The sequence below is a fragment of the Cyprinodon tularosa genome, unplaced genomic scaffold (assembly GCF_016077235.1).
Source record: "Cyprinodon tularosa strain WSP-4 unplaced genomic scaffold, ASM1607723v1 ctg568, whole genome shotgun sequence".
NCBI classification, from domain to species: Eukaryota; Metazoa; Chordata; class Actinopteri; order Cyprinodontiformes; family Cyprinodontidae; genus Cyprinodon; species Cyprinodon tularosa.
Window position 1 is genome coordinate 323,118 of NW_024039305.1, and position 16,967 is coordinate 340,084.

General features: G+C 41.0%; 2 protein-coding genes across 6 annotated transcripts; one reads left to right on the forward strand and one right to left on the reverse strand.

The window, feature by feature from the left end:
* Positions 1-867: 867 nt before the first annotated feature.
* gsr (glutathione reductase) lies at positions 868-11,179 on the reverse strand. Of its 3 annotated transcripts, XM_038305867.1 has the most exons (13): positions 10,963-11,179; positions 10,455-10,611; positions 9,248-9,274; positions 9,065-9,153; positions 8,145-8,214; positions 7,851-7,998; positions 7,715-7,769; positions 7,537-7,636; positions 7,204-7,452; positions 2,768-2,879; positions 1,855-1,986; positions 1,574-1,707; positions 868-1,496 (listed from the first exon to the last, which is right to left on the reverse strand). In XM_038305867.1, exons 1-13 carry the CDS (start codon positions 11,007-11,009, stop codon positions 1,347-1,349), a joined length of 1,470 nt encoding a protein of 489 aa, XP_038161795.1. In that variant the 5' UTR covers positions 11,010-11,179; the 3' UTR covers positions 868-1,346. The 3 variants fall into 3 exon arrangements, with proteins under 3 accessions (XP_038161795.1, XP_038161793.1, XP_038161796.1); XM_038305865.1 differs by lacking the exon at positions 10,963-11,179 and having other exon boundaries at positions 10,455-10,728; XM_038305868.1 differs by lacking the exon at positions 10,963-11,179 and having other exon boundaries at positions 10,463-10,599.
* A 793-nt stretch (positions 11,180-11,972) lies between these two features.
* Positions 11,973-16,831, forward strand: LOC119797017. 3 transcript variants are annotated; one of them, XM_038305855.1, is made up of 2 exons: positions 11,973-12,073; positions 12,521-16,831. In XM_038305855.1, the coding sequence occupies exon 2, from the start codon at positions 12,634-12,636 to the stop codon at positions 15,091-15,093; it is 2,460 nt and encodes an 819-aa protein (XP_038161783.1). In that variant the 5' UTR covers positions 11,973-12,073; positions 12,521-12,633; the 3' UTR covers positions 15,094-16,831. The 3 variants fall into 3 exon arrangements, with proteins under 3 accessions (XP_038161783.1, XP_038161784.1, XP_038161785.1); XM_038305856.1 differs by lacking the exon at positions 11,973-12,073 and adding an exon at positions 12,104-12,294; XM_038305857.1 differs by lacking the exon at positions 11,973-12,073 and adding an exon at positions 12,104-12,290.
* Positions 16,832-16,967: the final 136 nt, after the last annotated feature.

Here is a 16,967-nt window from a genome sequence, read left to right on the forward strand (position 1 = left end):
AAAGTAAATTAAGACTAGGCTTTAACATTTCCTTAACCGATTTTAATATCTCAGCTGAAAAACCAATATCAGGTTATATCAGCTTGCATCTAAAATCTCTGATAAAACCGAGCTGATATATAAAAACTGTGTCTGTTCAACATTTCTGTACCTTATTTTTTTAACATTACACGGGTCGGTTGCCTCATACTTTGTTTCTTGTTGAGTATAATTTTCTCACTTGATTAAGCATTTTCTAAAATTCTAAGGTACAAAATAAGTTATCAAATCATGTATGATTCATGCTCATTGTATCAGGTCAAATTGTTATTGGTCAGTTCTCAAAGCTGCAATATTGCTTTTGTATCGGAAATGAAAAAGTTGTATGGGGAAACCCCTACTTTTATTCATAGGTGTGGTTTGACACATTTTGCCTAAGGTTTTCATATAGTCTTATTTAAAGTACATTTAACTAAATATCAGACTGAAATATAAATCATATGCTTCTGTAGATAATTTTCCATGTTAAATGGAAGTAAATGTCCCTCCTTAAACATAATTTGTAAACAAAAAATAAGGTGGTTAAATATTTTAAGTGCTTGCATTAAAGATGTCTAGTTTTATTTTATTTTTTTGAAACATTATGTAATAACAAATTCTTAATATTTTCATCAATCTGCTCACTAGTAACAAAGCATTACAGGCCTTCTATATGCAAGGCTATTAAAATATGTAACAGAGGAAAAGAATGTGTTTGAGCAGGAACACAGCTCAATGGATTCATTGAGTCACTGCCTTACCCAATTCATTTTTAAGCACAAAAAGGGAGAGGCTCTTTACCTTGGATAACAAAGGGCGTGGTCGACAAATGACAAAATAATCCCAAGATTTAAGAAAAAAAAGGAAATATCTTCAGGTTTGTTGGATATGTCGAACTCTACAGAGTATATCAGTTATGACTTTGCACTGAAATGGTGTGTAAAGGGCAACTGTGGTATGATAATGAATTACATCATTTGACAAGTCAAACACAAACTCTAAGAGGGAGATTATTTGATTATCCAGCCATTTTCTTGACAACAATTCTTGTACATTATTTTACATCATTTTTCATTATCATAGGTCATATCTCACAACAATTCAATAGGTGCCAAACTTAAATTTGATTAGGGTAAGAATGATGTGAAAAGAATATTAACACTGTTTACAATTAAGGTCACTTTAATGCAAAAAAAATTATGAAAATGTATATATAAAATAGTATAAGTTGTTTCAATAAACAAAATGATCAGGCTGATGAGAGAATATGCTGATGGACTGATTGTCTGGGTTATGCAGAGAACCAAAGGGTGGGGACCACGTCTGCATCAACGCATCGTGACAAACTCCTCGGACGAAGTCGGGTGGATGGCAACCGTGTTGTCAAAGTCTCCTTTGGTTGCACCCATTTTGATTGCCACAGCAAATCCCTGCAGCATTTCATCACAGCCGAGGCCCTGCATGTGCAGACCCACCACCTGCACACATAAGATGGTTCAACTTTAAGAATAAACATTAATAAATAACAGGTATATCAACCAGAGACTGCTCCTACCTTTTCCTCCTTGCCCACACACACCAGCTTCATAAGGCACTGGCTCTTCCTGCTGGTGATGGCGTGGTACATTGGAGTGAAGGAAGTCTTATAGATCTTTATATTCTCCTTTCCATGTGCTTTAATGGCCTCCTCTGAGACAAACAGAACAAGGAATTATTTAACTCTTTGGTGCTTAGTGAAGCAATGAAGGTTAGGATAAATATATACCAAGAATCTGAGATTAAAGAAAGTGCCTTTAACTGTGGAGCAGACAGTGAAATCATGTTAGGAGTGCTCACCTTCTGTGAGGCCCACAGTACCGATGGGTGGATGGCTGAACACCACCGTGGGAATGCTGGAGTAGTCCAATTTGGAATCCTTCTTGCCCTCAAACAGTCTATGAGCCAGCTTTCTGCCAGCAGCAATGGCAACTGCAGAACAAATGAAATAACATTAACTGCTACGTTAACCACAACAGGCCCTGAGATAAAAAAAAAAAGAATGCTTCTAAAAAAACAAAGGGGCACTAACAACATTAGTAAAATACACAGAATGTTATGAGAAAAAGTTAAAAACAGGAAATCCTTATACTGATTAGGGTCAGGGTCCTCGCCATTTTAATTCAGTGTAGAGGGTTACTACTGTGATATTGAAATGTACGATGCTGTGCTCATTGTTTAACCAGCATATCAGTAATTTGACATCTAGGCTCCCTCTCCCAGGGCTCGGGTCAGGCGCATTTTACAACAAATGTTAGACTGAATTTTCCTGAACATTTGGCCAATAGACAGACTTTTAATGAAAGCAATGGCGGCTGAAACTGCATTTTTAACCACATTTAACTCCTTATTTTCATGTATACCTAAGAAAAGCACTGTAAAAATGTCACCCTAAATGCTTGGAGGCAGGTGATCACATACGCTGCCGCCCAGCCAACAGACAGAGAGTCGGCTTTGAAAGCACAGATGAGGTGACCAGGTTTAGAAGGATTCCCTAACAGCTGATGGTCAGAGTACTTTTTTCCTTCTACCCAATAAAAGGGAGCAGTGCTGTGCCGGGACGTAGCCGCCTTACCGCGGCAACGTCTCTGGGTCAATCTCCTAGGTTGCATATTAAGGGGAGATATGAACATTCCCTCCAACGTGGAGAGAAGATTAAAAGATCAGACACTACCTTTCTAAAGTGACTTGTGTTACTGGCGCTGCTTCCTACCAGGTGTGAGAAGAGCTCGGCCACAAACGTCCCCCACGGCGTAGATCCCTGGCCGAGAAGTGTTCTGGAATTCATCTACGATTATGTGACCTCTTTCATCGGTATCCAAACCCTGGCAGACAAAAGGTCAGACATGGATGCAATAGGTTAATCATTAACTAACATGTTAAGTAAAAGAAAAACAAAAAAAAAATACATTTTTAGCCCAGAGGACTTATATGTGCTAGAAAACTAGACATCAATAGGTTGGTGAAGACACAGTGATTATGTAGAAATTAAGATAATTAAGAAGCTTCCTTAACTTAACTCATGTGTTGTCGACTATAAAAACGAAAGAGTAGACAATACAGTTTGGTATATAAATTAAAGTCACTTGGATTTAGAAGAATTGCTGTAGAAAACAGATGATAAACAATAATAGCCTGATTAAACGACAGATGCGTCCAGCTTGACCTCTGTGTTTGATATGAGCAGAAGGTTCACCTACTAAACCAAACATGCATACCAATGCGACGCCTTACTGATACACGACTGTCTTCTGGACAATTGCTGTACGATTCATCTGTGGTTCTGAAACAGTTCCTTTACATTGTCTGAAGGGCAGATTTATGGTGGACTATGGTGACAAGCCAGTGCAACATTACTGTAGACCAGTGGTTCCCAAAGATTTTCTTCTGGGCCCCCCTTTGGATTACAATAAAATTTCCACGCCCCCCCCCCCCCCCAAAAAAAAAAAAAAAAAAAAAAAAGAATCAACTGAACACACATCGTTCAACCAGATATAATAAACCTATACAAATATTTGGTTTTCAAACTCCACTGAAGGTTATTTCACACTTCAGGTTGCAACAAAACAAACTACACCATCTTTACAGTGGAACACTTTTGTGTAACTGTATTTTTTTCATAGTTCTATACTGTAGATGAGAAGAGGATTCTTTGTTGTCTGTGTTATTTTAAACATTTTTATTTTTTTTTATTTGTAACAATATTTAACTTTGCTATAATCTATATATTAAAAAAGCCTCAGTGCAAAATGGAGTGACAACATTGAACAGCTCCCTGGGAGTTTTTTTCTTTGTACTCTAATCCTCCCATCTTTTCAGTGGCTGTAGTGAACCTGCTTGTTGCTGTAGATCTTCTCAAATCTGGGTTGCAGTGTCACAACTGTCCATTATGCTCAGTCAAGCAAGCGCTGTTTTTTTTTTTTTTTTTTTTTTTTTCTTCTTCATTCATCCATACTGCTTCCCGCGCCCCCCCTGCAATGGCATTGCGCCCCCCCTAGGGGGCGCGCCCCACACTTTGGGAACCACTGCTGTAGACTTTGCACCTTTACACAGCAGAACAGAAAAGCCTTGAATAACAGTGAAGGCTTTTTGGTTAAAATAATAGGGTTTGAAAATTAACACACGAGATTCCCTCAATAAGAGTGAGTCCTTAGTGAAGAGATATAACAAGGAATCTTTTATTGAAGTGACATAATGTCACAGAGACATTCCAGAAAAATTACATCTTTAATTTGGGAATTTATACAGTACTGGCGCATATATTGACCTGCCAGCAATTCCTCTGAGATCTGCGCCTAATGTTAATCTTATATTTACTTCTCTAGTTGATTAGAGCTTCTAGTGACTTCTAATTATACCTCCCAACCAATGGTTAACAGGTAGGACAGGAACCCATATTTAGCTTGCCACCGTGCACAATAAACCATAAGGTAAGAGACGTAAAAACATATGCAGAGACTGCTGAAGGACTGCGGCCAAGTGAGACATCTTGATGCCACCATGTATCTGTAGCAACCACTATATGCTGTCTACAACCAATTGTTTGGAGAGTACCACCAGAAGAAACACTATATGGCCTCCTTAAGGTAGGATCTGGATCTCTTCAAACTGGAGAGAAAATAAAAGTTCCAGTTGTGCTACACCAGAAACAAGCACTCTGCTGACACATCATTTCTGCCTCAGCTTTACAACCAACCTTGTATTTAAGTTTGCTGATGATGCCACTGATGTCTGACTGGATTCAATAAACAGCTTAAAGGACAGGGATACTCAACTCACAGCCTGGTGCCTAAAGCTCAATCTGACCTTTAATGAAGCCAAAGGGAATAATCCTAGTCTTTAGCACGACTGGTCATCAACCCTCTATAATGTTCAGCTTACCAAAATATCTAAAGGAATGCCATAGAGATATCGGCACTTCTGTGCTGTCCGGTCGAACTGCCATGGGAAAACATTTATGTTCTCTAGATAAACCATTCTACTAGCTGGCTTTATACACAGATATAACTGTTGTTTGGTTATCAATCTATGTACAGCACAGATACATCAGGTAAGCGCAGGTAATGGCTACACGTCTCTCCTTATTCTGCTCATCTTGAGCGCTTTGACAGAATTAATCCTGTGGTTGTTTTAAATCATCAACAGAACCCCATCAGACTCGTTTCCACTGCCCTTTCAACTTAATTGTGGCACAGAGCATGTCTTTACTGGGAATAAACCTACTCAAATTACCTGTGGGGTTCCTCAAGAATAAGTACTTTGACCCAAACAGTTTATATATAAAACCACTCATGGTCATTTCACCCTTCATCTAGGAATTTCACTTCAAAACTACGCAGATAATATTTGAAAACTACAACAGATGCTCCACTTTCACCAGCTTTTCCATCAGGACTAATAATCTATATGGATAAGATAATTTTTTCATTTTCTTTGCTTTTACGGACCTGTAGACGTTTTGAGATTTTGTATGAAATTTAAAGGGGGCGACACCTATGCCAGTACTCACCCCTAGTAGTAAATTATATGGATTATAATACAGGGGTGGAGAAGGCAGTACAGCAGTGGTGAGTTCTCATCAACAGAGAGAGGTGATACCAAGAAACAACTACATAGCGGTGTCAAGAAAGACTGCCACATATCTGTGGCTGATATTTCCTATTTTTTTTTTGTACTGCATGTATGCATCTGCCAATACATGCATGCAGTCGACAGCCATGTCTAGAGATGGTATGAAGTGCATCTATTGTCAATACCTCAAATAATTATCTATTTGTCCTTAAATTGAGACTAGTGTAGCATCTGTAATCATTTAGTCATTCTTTTCATGTACCGTATTTTTCAGACTATAGAGCACACCTCATTAGAAGCCACTGCAACTAAATTATTTGAAAAAACGGAAACTTGCATATTTAAGCCGCACCGGGCTATAAGTCGCTAATATCCACTGAACTGTCTCCCACCAAACCTGTAGGGGGAGCTCTACATATAGCCCCTGGAGTAGGAATGAAGAAGAATGTCAACTTCCATTAAATTGTTGGCTTGCAGCAGTAAGAGCTGCTACTGAATGATGGAGCTTTGTTGGCTCTTTATATTAGCTCTGCAGGAGTTGAGCCCAGTCTTTAACTTTAATGTGGTAAATATATGTCAGATTGTTTGAATTCGGAACATTTGTCTCCGCCATGCCTCCTGCTGGGATATTCTTGTGCTAAATGAAAATTAGACCCTTATTCTTTAATAAGAATTCTGTACTACACCACTGTACACAACTTTTCTTAAGTTCAAATCAACCGTTGTCAGTGGCAGAAAGATTACAGAAAATTGCAGTGAACATTTCGATTACACCGGGGAAATCCAATCGAGTCTGTCGAGCTTGTACGTCGGAGTTGAATAGATTGGAAAGAGATCTGCCAATTTATTGGAGATGGATTAAAAACGAGGTCGAAGCAGGCGCCCCAGCAGAACGAACAGCTGCTGAAAAGAAAGCTCGGGAGCCTACTCCCTTGAAAACACCGAAAGACTTGAAGAAGCTCCGCCACAACACAGATAAGCAAAGACTATCTGTCGCTCTTCCGCAGAATATAGCCGAGGTAAGTTGAGATTATCAGTATATATCTGCTTAATTTTCTAACGCAGTCGTGGACGCTTCGCGCAGCTTGGTCGTCATGCCCTTAAAAGCCCGCCTGCTTTTGAGGCCAAAAATTCAAAACACATCTCTGCCTTGTGATTGGCTAGCCAGTTCTAAGGGCTGGGGCAATTTTCGGGGCTAAGCCTACTCGCAGGCAAACATAATTTTGCTGCTGGCGTGTAGGGCTAGATTGCTAGGCTAAGTGTCAGTCTGAAAAACAAAAAACAAAACAAAACATAATTTATAGAAACTAAAAAAATATACTTTTAATACACCATTTTCAAAGCTTGTTTACCTTCTTGCATCTGGGAGACGATACAAAAGCACAGCATGGCTACATATTACATTAGAGTTTTTTTGTTTTATCACACATTGATGAAGAACAAGCAGTGCAAACAATCAGATTCATTCATTAATTTATACATGTATGATAGGTTTAGGAATGTAACCCCCCCCAGGACCTTTTAAGACTTCTACACATCTTTAGAGCTGTGTGTGAGTGTGTTTGCGTAAATGGTTACCAGGCTCCCGATGTTCAGCCCAGAGGTGTTGGGCTGCCTTCCTATAGCCCACAGAAGACACTCCACCTCTTCAATAATGCTGATCTTCTCATCGTTTTTCTCTGGGTCTTTGGTAGCGATGGTCACCTCCAGGCCTTTGTCTGTCTTACTCACAGACTTCACCTGGGAGTTCTTCCACAGGTCGATCCCGTTGTTCTGCAGTTCTTTGGTGCAGTTTGCACTTATAAATGCATCAAAGTTTCTCAGAACCTACACAGAGACAGCATACACCGGTTACGACATGATGGTACACTGTTAGAGCCTTTAGTGCGGTAAGTTTGTGTTGGTTCTTACCCCCGTCTGTCGAATAACCAGCGACGTTTTGGATCCCAGAGTGGCAAGAATACCGGCCATTTCTACAGCGATATAACCAGCGCCTACAATCACACTGCGTCTGTAAGGAGGAACGGCGTTTTTATTTACGGATACCTACTGGTGCCTGACGGATTTGTGAAAAGGAATAAACGCTTACTTTGGGAGGGTTTCGAGTTCAAAAAAGCCATCACTGGTGATGCCAAGACTTGCCCCTAAAGTCGGATCAACAGAACAAAAACTGTTCAGATGTGAAATTCTTTATCTTCAGAAAAAGTAATTGAAGCAGTTCTTACCAGGAACCTCATCGTCACTCAGAACAGAAGGCTGCCCCCCTGTGGCGATAAGGATGTGAGGCGCTGTCAGTTTTCTGCCGTTGACCTCCACAGTGGGCTCGGGGTCATCGGTAAACCTGGCATAGCCTTGAATGGTTTCGATTTTAGCCTAGAAACCATCAGATAGGACTACATCGTGAGGCCGGCCAATTAGTTTTTTATTGTTTATTTATTCTGCCCTTTTTCTTCTGTGAGCATACCAAAAACTAAACAGGTAAAACAAAGCTAACTTGTGACATGAGAGCTTCCACTCACCTTGTCCAAGTTGTTGCGATAAATTCGGTTTAGGTGAGAAACGTAGGCATCTCTTTTCGCCTTGAGAGTCCTGCAAGCAAAAAAAAGACAACATAAAATCTTACTTTATAATAAATAAGTGCAATGGATGTAGTTTGTAAGCAGTTAAACTCCTGCCTGCGCTGTCATTTCCTGTTGTTGAAATCCAGTCTGTGACTTTAAGGTCTTCAATGTTTTCCAGACTGGGCGGAGCTCCCATGCTCTCAGCTAAAGGACTCTAGGAAGCTGGTTAGGAGCTTTGTTACATGTGTTGTTCCTCTATTCAGAAGCTCTTTTTCTTTTTATATTGCCTTGTTATGTTACAGCACCTCAGAGAGAAAATCAACAAGCTTCTGGATCTCCAAAACACTCTTTGTTCACCTTCACTGCCCTGGAATTTAACCGCCAACTCCGCTTTAGCATGGTTATTTCTTTCAGCTTTGAAGTTGATCTCTTTTTACTAGACTGAAGTGCCTGTTTATCTTTCAGTCCTGAAAGTGACTAAAGGCAAAACTTTGTCTACTTGAAATTCCTTTAAAAGTTACAGTAACATTTTTGCTAACACTTTGCTTTCTTTTTTCTTTTTACATGTGTAGTAGAGCCTGTAAGATTTTCTTTTTTTTCTTTGCTCCTTTGAAACTATTTTCCCCACTGAGACATATTGAGGATTCAGGCAGGAATAGGAGAAACAATCCTTTACTGTATGCTTGCTGCACTGAACCACTCCCTCCAAAGACTTATCTCTAACAGTCATAATGACTCAACAAAATGAAAACAGGGGAAGTATTTTAAAGGAAGATTTGTGTCTGCAAAAGAACAGATTTCTTTCAGGAACTTCCCTCCAAGCTTTCAAAAGACCTCATTGCAGCTGACCTCAAGACAGATCAGACAATGAAACTTACTCCCAACTGAAGCGAGCGTTTTCAGTTGCAAAGCCGTAATCGCTGTGATCGTGAAGATATTCTGCATGAACGGCTGCATTCCACATAACCTGTGAAAGCCCAGAAAGATGGTGTGACTTTAAATTCTGCAGGGTATTAGTCCAACCATGACCTTATCACATGAGCCAGAGAAAGAAAGGTTACCTTTTTAGGAACACATCCAACGTTGACCTGGGAGGAAGAAGAAAAAAGGTTTAATTATTTAGTGTGGTCTGATTACAACTACTGAATGCATGGAAATTCTAACAGAAAACGCCTGAGTGATCAAAATTTATAATAAGCTTTAGATTTTTATGGAATTTTAATGTTTGCTTAAAATATATGAAACAAGTTAATACACCATTAATGAAACTTTCATGCATTAAAATGGATGATCGTAAAGCAAACTACTAAAAAGTAATGAAAGAAAGTAGTGTGATAGGAACCAATTACTTTAGGCAATAGCAAAACTAGGAAATGAATGCAACTGGGACCTCCTGTTAGGCAATCATTTTAGGCATGTGGTTAAAGAGCTTTTAAAGAAATGACAGTACTTCAAATCCAGCTTAAAAATTACAGTAATAATGTAATCTACAGCAGGAATCTAGTTTTAACTGTTTAATTTTCTCTTTTTTTTTTTGTTGTTTACATTTTCAAGCAACGTTTTCCTAAAGAGTGTGCAATTATCCATTCATCCATTATCTGACACGCTTTATCCCGAGCAAGGTCGCGAGGGTTGCTGGTCCCCATCTCCAGCTGTCTACAGGTGAGAGGCGGGGTACACCCTGGACAGGTCACAAGTTCATCGCAGGGCAACACAGAGACAAACACACAACTTACGCACACACTCACACCTAAGGAGAATTTAGAGAAGCTAATTAACCTAACAATCAGTTTGGACTGTGTGAGGAAGCCGGAGTACCCGGAGAGAACCCAAGCATGCTCAGGGAGAACATGCAAACTCCATGCAGAAAGACCCCGGGCCAGGAATCGGAATCGAACCCAGAACCGCCTCGCTGCAAGGTGCACCGCAGAGCAGCCCCTGCTGTGCAATTATGAAAATATTTAATTGATTTTGGCATGAGGGGTTAGGGGCAAGATAAATTTATTTGACGAATTGCATGCAAGGAAAGGGCAAAATTTGAGTAGTTGTTGCAAATGCAAATATAGCAAAATAATAAAATAAAAGAGGAAAAAGGCCAGGAACTTCCTACAGAACTATGCATCTTCTCACCATAATTGAAATGACAATATCTCACTTTTGTAAAGTTAATATGTGTCAGATGGTTTAGGAAGCGCACTGCATGTCAGGAGCTGGATAAAATAACAATAAAAAATGTGTGTGTGTGACAGGGTTTTCATTTTTACTCACGCAGGTACCTCCGAGTTTGTGGCTCTCGATCACCGCTGTGTTTGCTCCGAGCTCCGCAGCTCTCCTGGCCCCGGCCAGACCTCCGGAGCCGCCGCCGACCACCAGGAAGTCGAAGCGGATAGTCTCTGACGCCATGCTGCGGCGGATGAGCTCGTGCCTGCGAGGAGAGGAGAGGAAGAAGTTTCGGACGGAGAACCAAGCAGGAGGTTTAGTAACAGCCAGCTTGCTCAGGAGTACTGCCATAACCAGGAAGCAGGGCAGGGGAATGATGCAGGGGGCAGAATGGGAGGGTCAAGTGAAAGCCTCTGCTGTGTCATTGTGAGTTGCAACAATGGCGTGCAAATCCTAGAAATAAGCTGTCAACAATACTCATGGCGATAACAAGAGAGAGAATGATCTGCTGCAGCTCATCCATAAAATATAGCTCACAGCTATGATCTAAATACGCTAAAATAAGTAAAGATTCATCGATCGGGAATGTCAACTGTTGGAAACATTAAACACTCACCTTTGTATAGACACATAGAATACTCTACGGATTTTTAAAAACTGCATACCGCCATATGTTTATTCAGATCCCTGTCAACGAAGGAAAACATCAAAGTCTTAACATATGAGCTAAATAGCTAGTCGTGTTTAAAAAGTTTCCAGCTGTCACTGTGACAGATAACTGTCCAATCGTGTTTACGTTCATTGGAAGCTTCGGCACCGTCTTATGTAGTAGATTTCACGACGAGAAATAGACGTGTGCGTTGACCACTTCGAGAATCGCACTAGCGCAAGCACAGTCCGCTGTCAAGGCAACGCAGTTTGAACGGAACTTCGGTGGAGAACTGTCACAATAAAAGACTTGTCACAAAAAAACCCCACATTGGATGGGGTCGGTATATATATTATCTATTATTCAAGTTTGTCATAAAAAATTGGTTTAAGATAAGAAAGCTCCTTCAGTTAACTCTTCTGTCAATTTCAACCCGCATAAAACACCGAGAGAGATGCGATGTTTAAAACGGCAGGATTTATTCTTATTCAAATGTGAATAAATCAGAATCAGAATCGGGTTTATTGCCATTGTTAGTGAAGGAGTTCACAACTAGGAATTTTTTATGGTACAATCGTGCAACATGAAACATATAATATGAAATAGGTAAATAATAATATGAAATAGGTAAATAAAATTATAAAAATCTCTAAAAACACTGGGGAATAAGGCATGCAAAAATTATACTAATATATACACTTAGGATAAAAATATGGATAATAAAAAAAATAGATATAAAAAGTAAAATGTACAAGGTAGTGCAAAGTAGTGCAATGACGATAGACGATCCCCTCAACACTTAATTAGTCAGTAAGTTTTATGTCTTTTTACTTACGTAATGTCATTATCGATTTAAACGCCACGATTTTATATTTTTAAAAGGAGGAAACTTGTAAAAGTAAAACGAGACGTTAATCAGAAAAAATACAGCTTTATTCAAATTCCATGCTCTTATTTTGAAAGAAGTAGCCATTTCCGTAACTGCATCCTACCGTTAGCCTCTAACGGCTAAAGCAAAGCTAACTCAGGGGGGATCCATTTGCTGCGGCGTTAAGCGTTAAAATCACCTCGACTTCAGGTATTATTTTTCCTCTTTCCCCGCCTCTGAAACGACGTTAAAGCTCATAAGCTGTTGAACTAAAGTCAAATCAGTTGCATTTTAGAGACTTGACTGGTTTGAAAACATAAACATTGGCAAAGCGAAGCGTCGTCCGGGAGAAGCTCCTGTTTGTTAGGGAGGGCCTTTTCCTTACATTCAAAGGAGGAGAGCTCCTGGCTGCAGCTAGCTGTTGCTAGTAGGTATGCATGTTTTGAGACCGATTAACAGGATGGTTTCTGTGAGGATGGGGGGGAAAAAAATCTGTATTTTTGAAAACAAGTGTGCAGAAAAGGCTGCATTAGCTGAATGTGAATGTGAGGGGGAGGGGCTTTATTTTGGCCTCCTCTTCATGGATGCACTGTGCTCTGTAAGGTGGCCTGGATGCTTCAGGTGTTACAGCTCTCTGTTCTGATCTCCTCCATGCAGGCAGAGGGACCCTTCCTGTGGACCGAACCCTGGTTGTCAGGTGAACATTCCTCAGCTTCATGGAATGAAAGACTTTGATGACCTGTGAGACCAGATGAGCAGAAGAATCCGCCATGAAACCTGTGACCTATCAAAGCTTACCGTCCTCTGTGAACGGCGTCCATCTGAATGCGCCGCTCGAGCGTCTCTTGGTCACCTCTAAGGTGATGAACTGTGAGAAATGTGGATTTGCATCTACAGACCCTGTGGCTCTCCAGAAGCACATGATCGAACACGGCACTAGGTTTTACTGTTTTTATTGCAACGCTGTGTCCTTCAGCGAGGCGGAGCTGAACGAGCACTTGAAACAGCACACGGCTAAGTACCCGTTCAAATGCCCCCACTGTGGACAGGGCTACATGAGGAGGTTGTGTCTGGTGAAGCACATTGACCGTTTGCATAGTAACGGTACAAATCATGGACCTGTGAAGCTCGGCGCCACAAAAGCTCCTCCGGTCACGGTCTCCAGTGCCTTAACAAGTGCGCCTACTGCTGATCCACTGCTGTCACCGCCTCCTCGGCCTGTTATACGTGTTGCTGTGCCCAGCCAAACTGCACCCCCTGCCAGACTGGGGAAAACACTTGATGTAAACGTAGCCAACACCACTAATGGGAACACTGAACGCGTCTCTCACTTGAACGGACTCTTTCAGCCCAATAGGGCCCTCACAGTGTCTCTACCGGAGGAGGTGAACATTCCTGCCGGCTGCTTGGTGGAGCTTGTCGAGGTCAAAACTGTTAACGGGACGAAGGAGCTAAAACTGCGGTTTGTCTCGCAACAAGAAAACGAATCGGTGATCAAGAACACAAAACCAACGGCAAATCCGAACTCCGGCCCGGAGAAGTCCCTGTCGTCTACGCTACTTCATCCGAATACAGCAAGGTCTGTGAGCGCTGGCATGTGCCCAGGCAGCAGGAAACCGAATGAGGCAAAGGCAAAGATGAACGTCGCTGTAAGGATTCCCAACAGCTCAACCAACGTGTCAAATAAAGAGAAGGTCACGGTAAAGAGGCCTTCCACAGAAATAATCAACCTGGATTGTGACGCAGTTGTCCCAAACAAAGTTCCCAAAACTATCGTCACTCCTGTGCGGGAAGCAAATAGCGGGATTCGAGTTACGCAAGCGGCACCTGCGAACATTGTCTCTTCGTCTTCAAGCGTCATATCGGGCAGAGTCCCTATCAGGTTGAGTGTCCCTCTGCATCCAGGCAGCGTGGGTGCAAAGATTCCCCAGAGGGCTGTAGATGAGAGGAACAATATGACCATGGACCTCTCTAAGTGTGTTCCACCCAGGAGACTGTCTGACACCAACAATGTCCAGAAAGGGTCAAATGTCCAGAAAGGGACAGCGTCTGCCAAACTAGGAGCCAAAGAAGTTTGCATCAGGAGCAACGCTGCTTCTAAAGAAGACAAAGATGTGGTGTGTTTGGATCAGCAAAGCACACCAGCTTCTAAGTCCTTAAGGTCTATCGTTCTTCAAGCCGTCCAAGTCAGACCTCCTGCCGTCTCAGTCAGTAACGACAACCTTGCAAATCAGAAGTTTCCAATATCGAAAAGTCTAATGAAACCGTTATCAGTAAAACCCTCCGTCCTATCCAGTCACACAAACACTAAAATATCCCCCTGTATCCAGGAAGTCAGATGTAAAAGTGTAGCAAAAAATGGAGGGGTCTCAGAGCCTCGGAGCTTTCCAGTCATCTCCTCTGTCTTTTCATTAAGCGAGCAGCCAGAAGGGGGCAAAGGTCCGATTCAGCCGCTGGTGATGGCTCTTAGAGGGATAGTGATGGATAAAAAACACAGCACCAGTCAAGATCAGAGTAGAAATGGCAAAGAGGAGACGCGTAAGGAACCAGCATCAGGCCAGAGCGTTCAGCCGGTCGCTAAAAATGAGGCCTTCACCTGTGAAGCGTCGCTTACACAGAAGGCCTCCCAGTGCTTAAAAGTGGAAGAGCAAGATTACCAGCAGGTACCACCCGTCGCACAAATCGACATTCACATCAAGAAGGAAGAAGGTGGAACCAAAACAGACGTTAAGAAATGCAGCTTTAGTCCTGCTTTAAAGTCTTCCACATGTGAACGCTCTGCAGCTGCTTCACCTGCAGAGACGCCCAACGCTGTAGACCCCCTACGGCAGACGGACAAAAGCAAGGAGGACCATTCCTCCAGGTTCTTGACCATCTCTCTGAAAAGGGTTCAGGTCGGCGTGTGGAAAAAAAGCAAGAAAGGACTCAAGCTTGGAACATCCAGGTGCAAGCCCCAGCATCCCCCGGGCGGCCTTGACGACTGCACGGTCATTTACCCCATGCCGCTGAAGGAGGACCAGCCGGTAAAGCGGCCTGGTCCAAACCAGCCTGTGGTGGTTCTTAATCACCCCAAGCCCCGGACTTGTGTTCAGAGAACAAGGGCAGACTCTATTTCAGACACGGGAGCCTCAGAGGCGACTCCAAAGTGCCAAATTTTAAAAATGCGGCTAAGCAAAGGGATCGGACAGAGCTACGAAGTGATGGGATGCACTGTCAGAGACTTCCCCTGAATGTAGAGCTCCATCTGTGGACCGGACATTTATCATACAAGTAGTGTTATCTTTAAAGTTATAAGGCAGTTATTTTCATAATGCAAAAACAAAATCAATGTTGTATATGTATTACTCTGAATATTTAAGTGCAATGCTGGTTGATGCTTTCATGCCCAGGAGTTGGACTGTGTGCCACTGCAGAACCCATGAAATTCCACAAAGTTTAAGTGCTGTTTAAGAAACCAGAAGGTCAGTTTAAAGTGTTATTGCTTGTATTTTATTTTAAACTGTCGTTTCCGTCAAACGGTCATGCAGCTGCATGAAAACTGTTACATTACAGGTGTTCATGTTGCCTTTTACACATAAACCTTTTAGGCTACAAGTATGAAATCCAGCGGCAATTAAACACTTTAAATGTTGATTGCAAATATTCCGATTCAGAGTCAAGTTATTTGTCTTAAACATATTTTTCATTCACAATGTGCGAAGATGACGTGTTCAGGCATTCCTTGAAAACCTTTTGTTTTTCAGAAGCTCTTCAGTCACTGCTGAGTTTGTCAAATGAAAAGCATCAACGTCTGTACGGTGTGAGATGGGAAATTTAAACTTCGGCTCTCCTGTGTGTTTGCTTTAATGCGTGTTTGGTTTCTTTCATCATCGCTGTGTACTTGAACTTGTCTGAAGAGTGATCAGAAATGGTAATAGTTGGGTTTTATGAGTCAAGAGTTTACCTCTGGGTCTGAACGTAGCCAGAAAGTGGATGAAAGCTTCGTGACTGGAGGGAGAAAAGTTAAACTGAACAGTAAGGTCAGAGAAAGGTGTCAACGGAAATAAACCGAACAGCTGATTTATTTAAGTCTAGTTTCATGCTCTAAAACAGCAGCTCAAAAGTCTCAGTCACAGTGCATTATTTATCTGACAATGTGTGAAGTACTGTACAGTAAAAGCGCTTTATTTTGGAAAGAAACTTAACATGTACTCAACACTTTTAAAAAAAAAGTTTTTTCAATTTCCCTCCTAAGTTGAACCTCTGCTTTTAGATTTCACATTTAACCTAATTGAAAAAGCAGATTAACTGTATGAAAACAAAAATAAACCCACAGATTCATTTTTAAACATTTTTTCCTGTGTTGATGATGCTAAATGTTATTCTTGAACACCTCTAAACTGTTGTATATATTTTAGGTTTGTGCTTGCATAATATTTTGACCCGATTTCTTCTTCTGTTTCTCTTCTTATGGCAGCATCATCACATCTGTGTATATCTGTTTATTATTGTATAATCCTTTCTAATAAGGTGCTAGACCTATGATTACATTCATAGCTTTTAGTTGCCTACATACATTACAATTAATGAACATTTTCTATTCCATTTGTTTTGAATGACATTTTGTAAATATATCTAAATATACAAGTCATATAAATATATATATACATATATAAATACATATATATGTATAAAAGAAAACATGGTGTTCATACTTGACAGAGAATGACTGCCAACTCCTATTGTTTTTTTTACGCTGCAGTATCTGAAGCTGCTGTGCAGTCACGGTCATAAATTATTTCAAAGGGTCGGATAATTTTACCCTGCCTTTTACGTCGGTCCTCATTTGTGCTAGAATTGGTCGTCATGTAGTCCAAACGTGTTTTTTGTTTTTAACACATGCTCATCGTTCATTGTCATGGTGATTCCATGCTTTTATAAAAATTGTGTAATTCCACTTTTTTTCTAATAAAACCTGGGGAAATATGACAAATGTGTTTTGTGGTGTTTCACTTCCTTTTGAGAGGAGATTACCTCTACTACTCTTATTCTCAGAAATGACATTTATTATTTACCTAATGCAAAAAAATGTAAAACGACCTTTTTAGGGTGTGGCACTATTTCG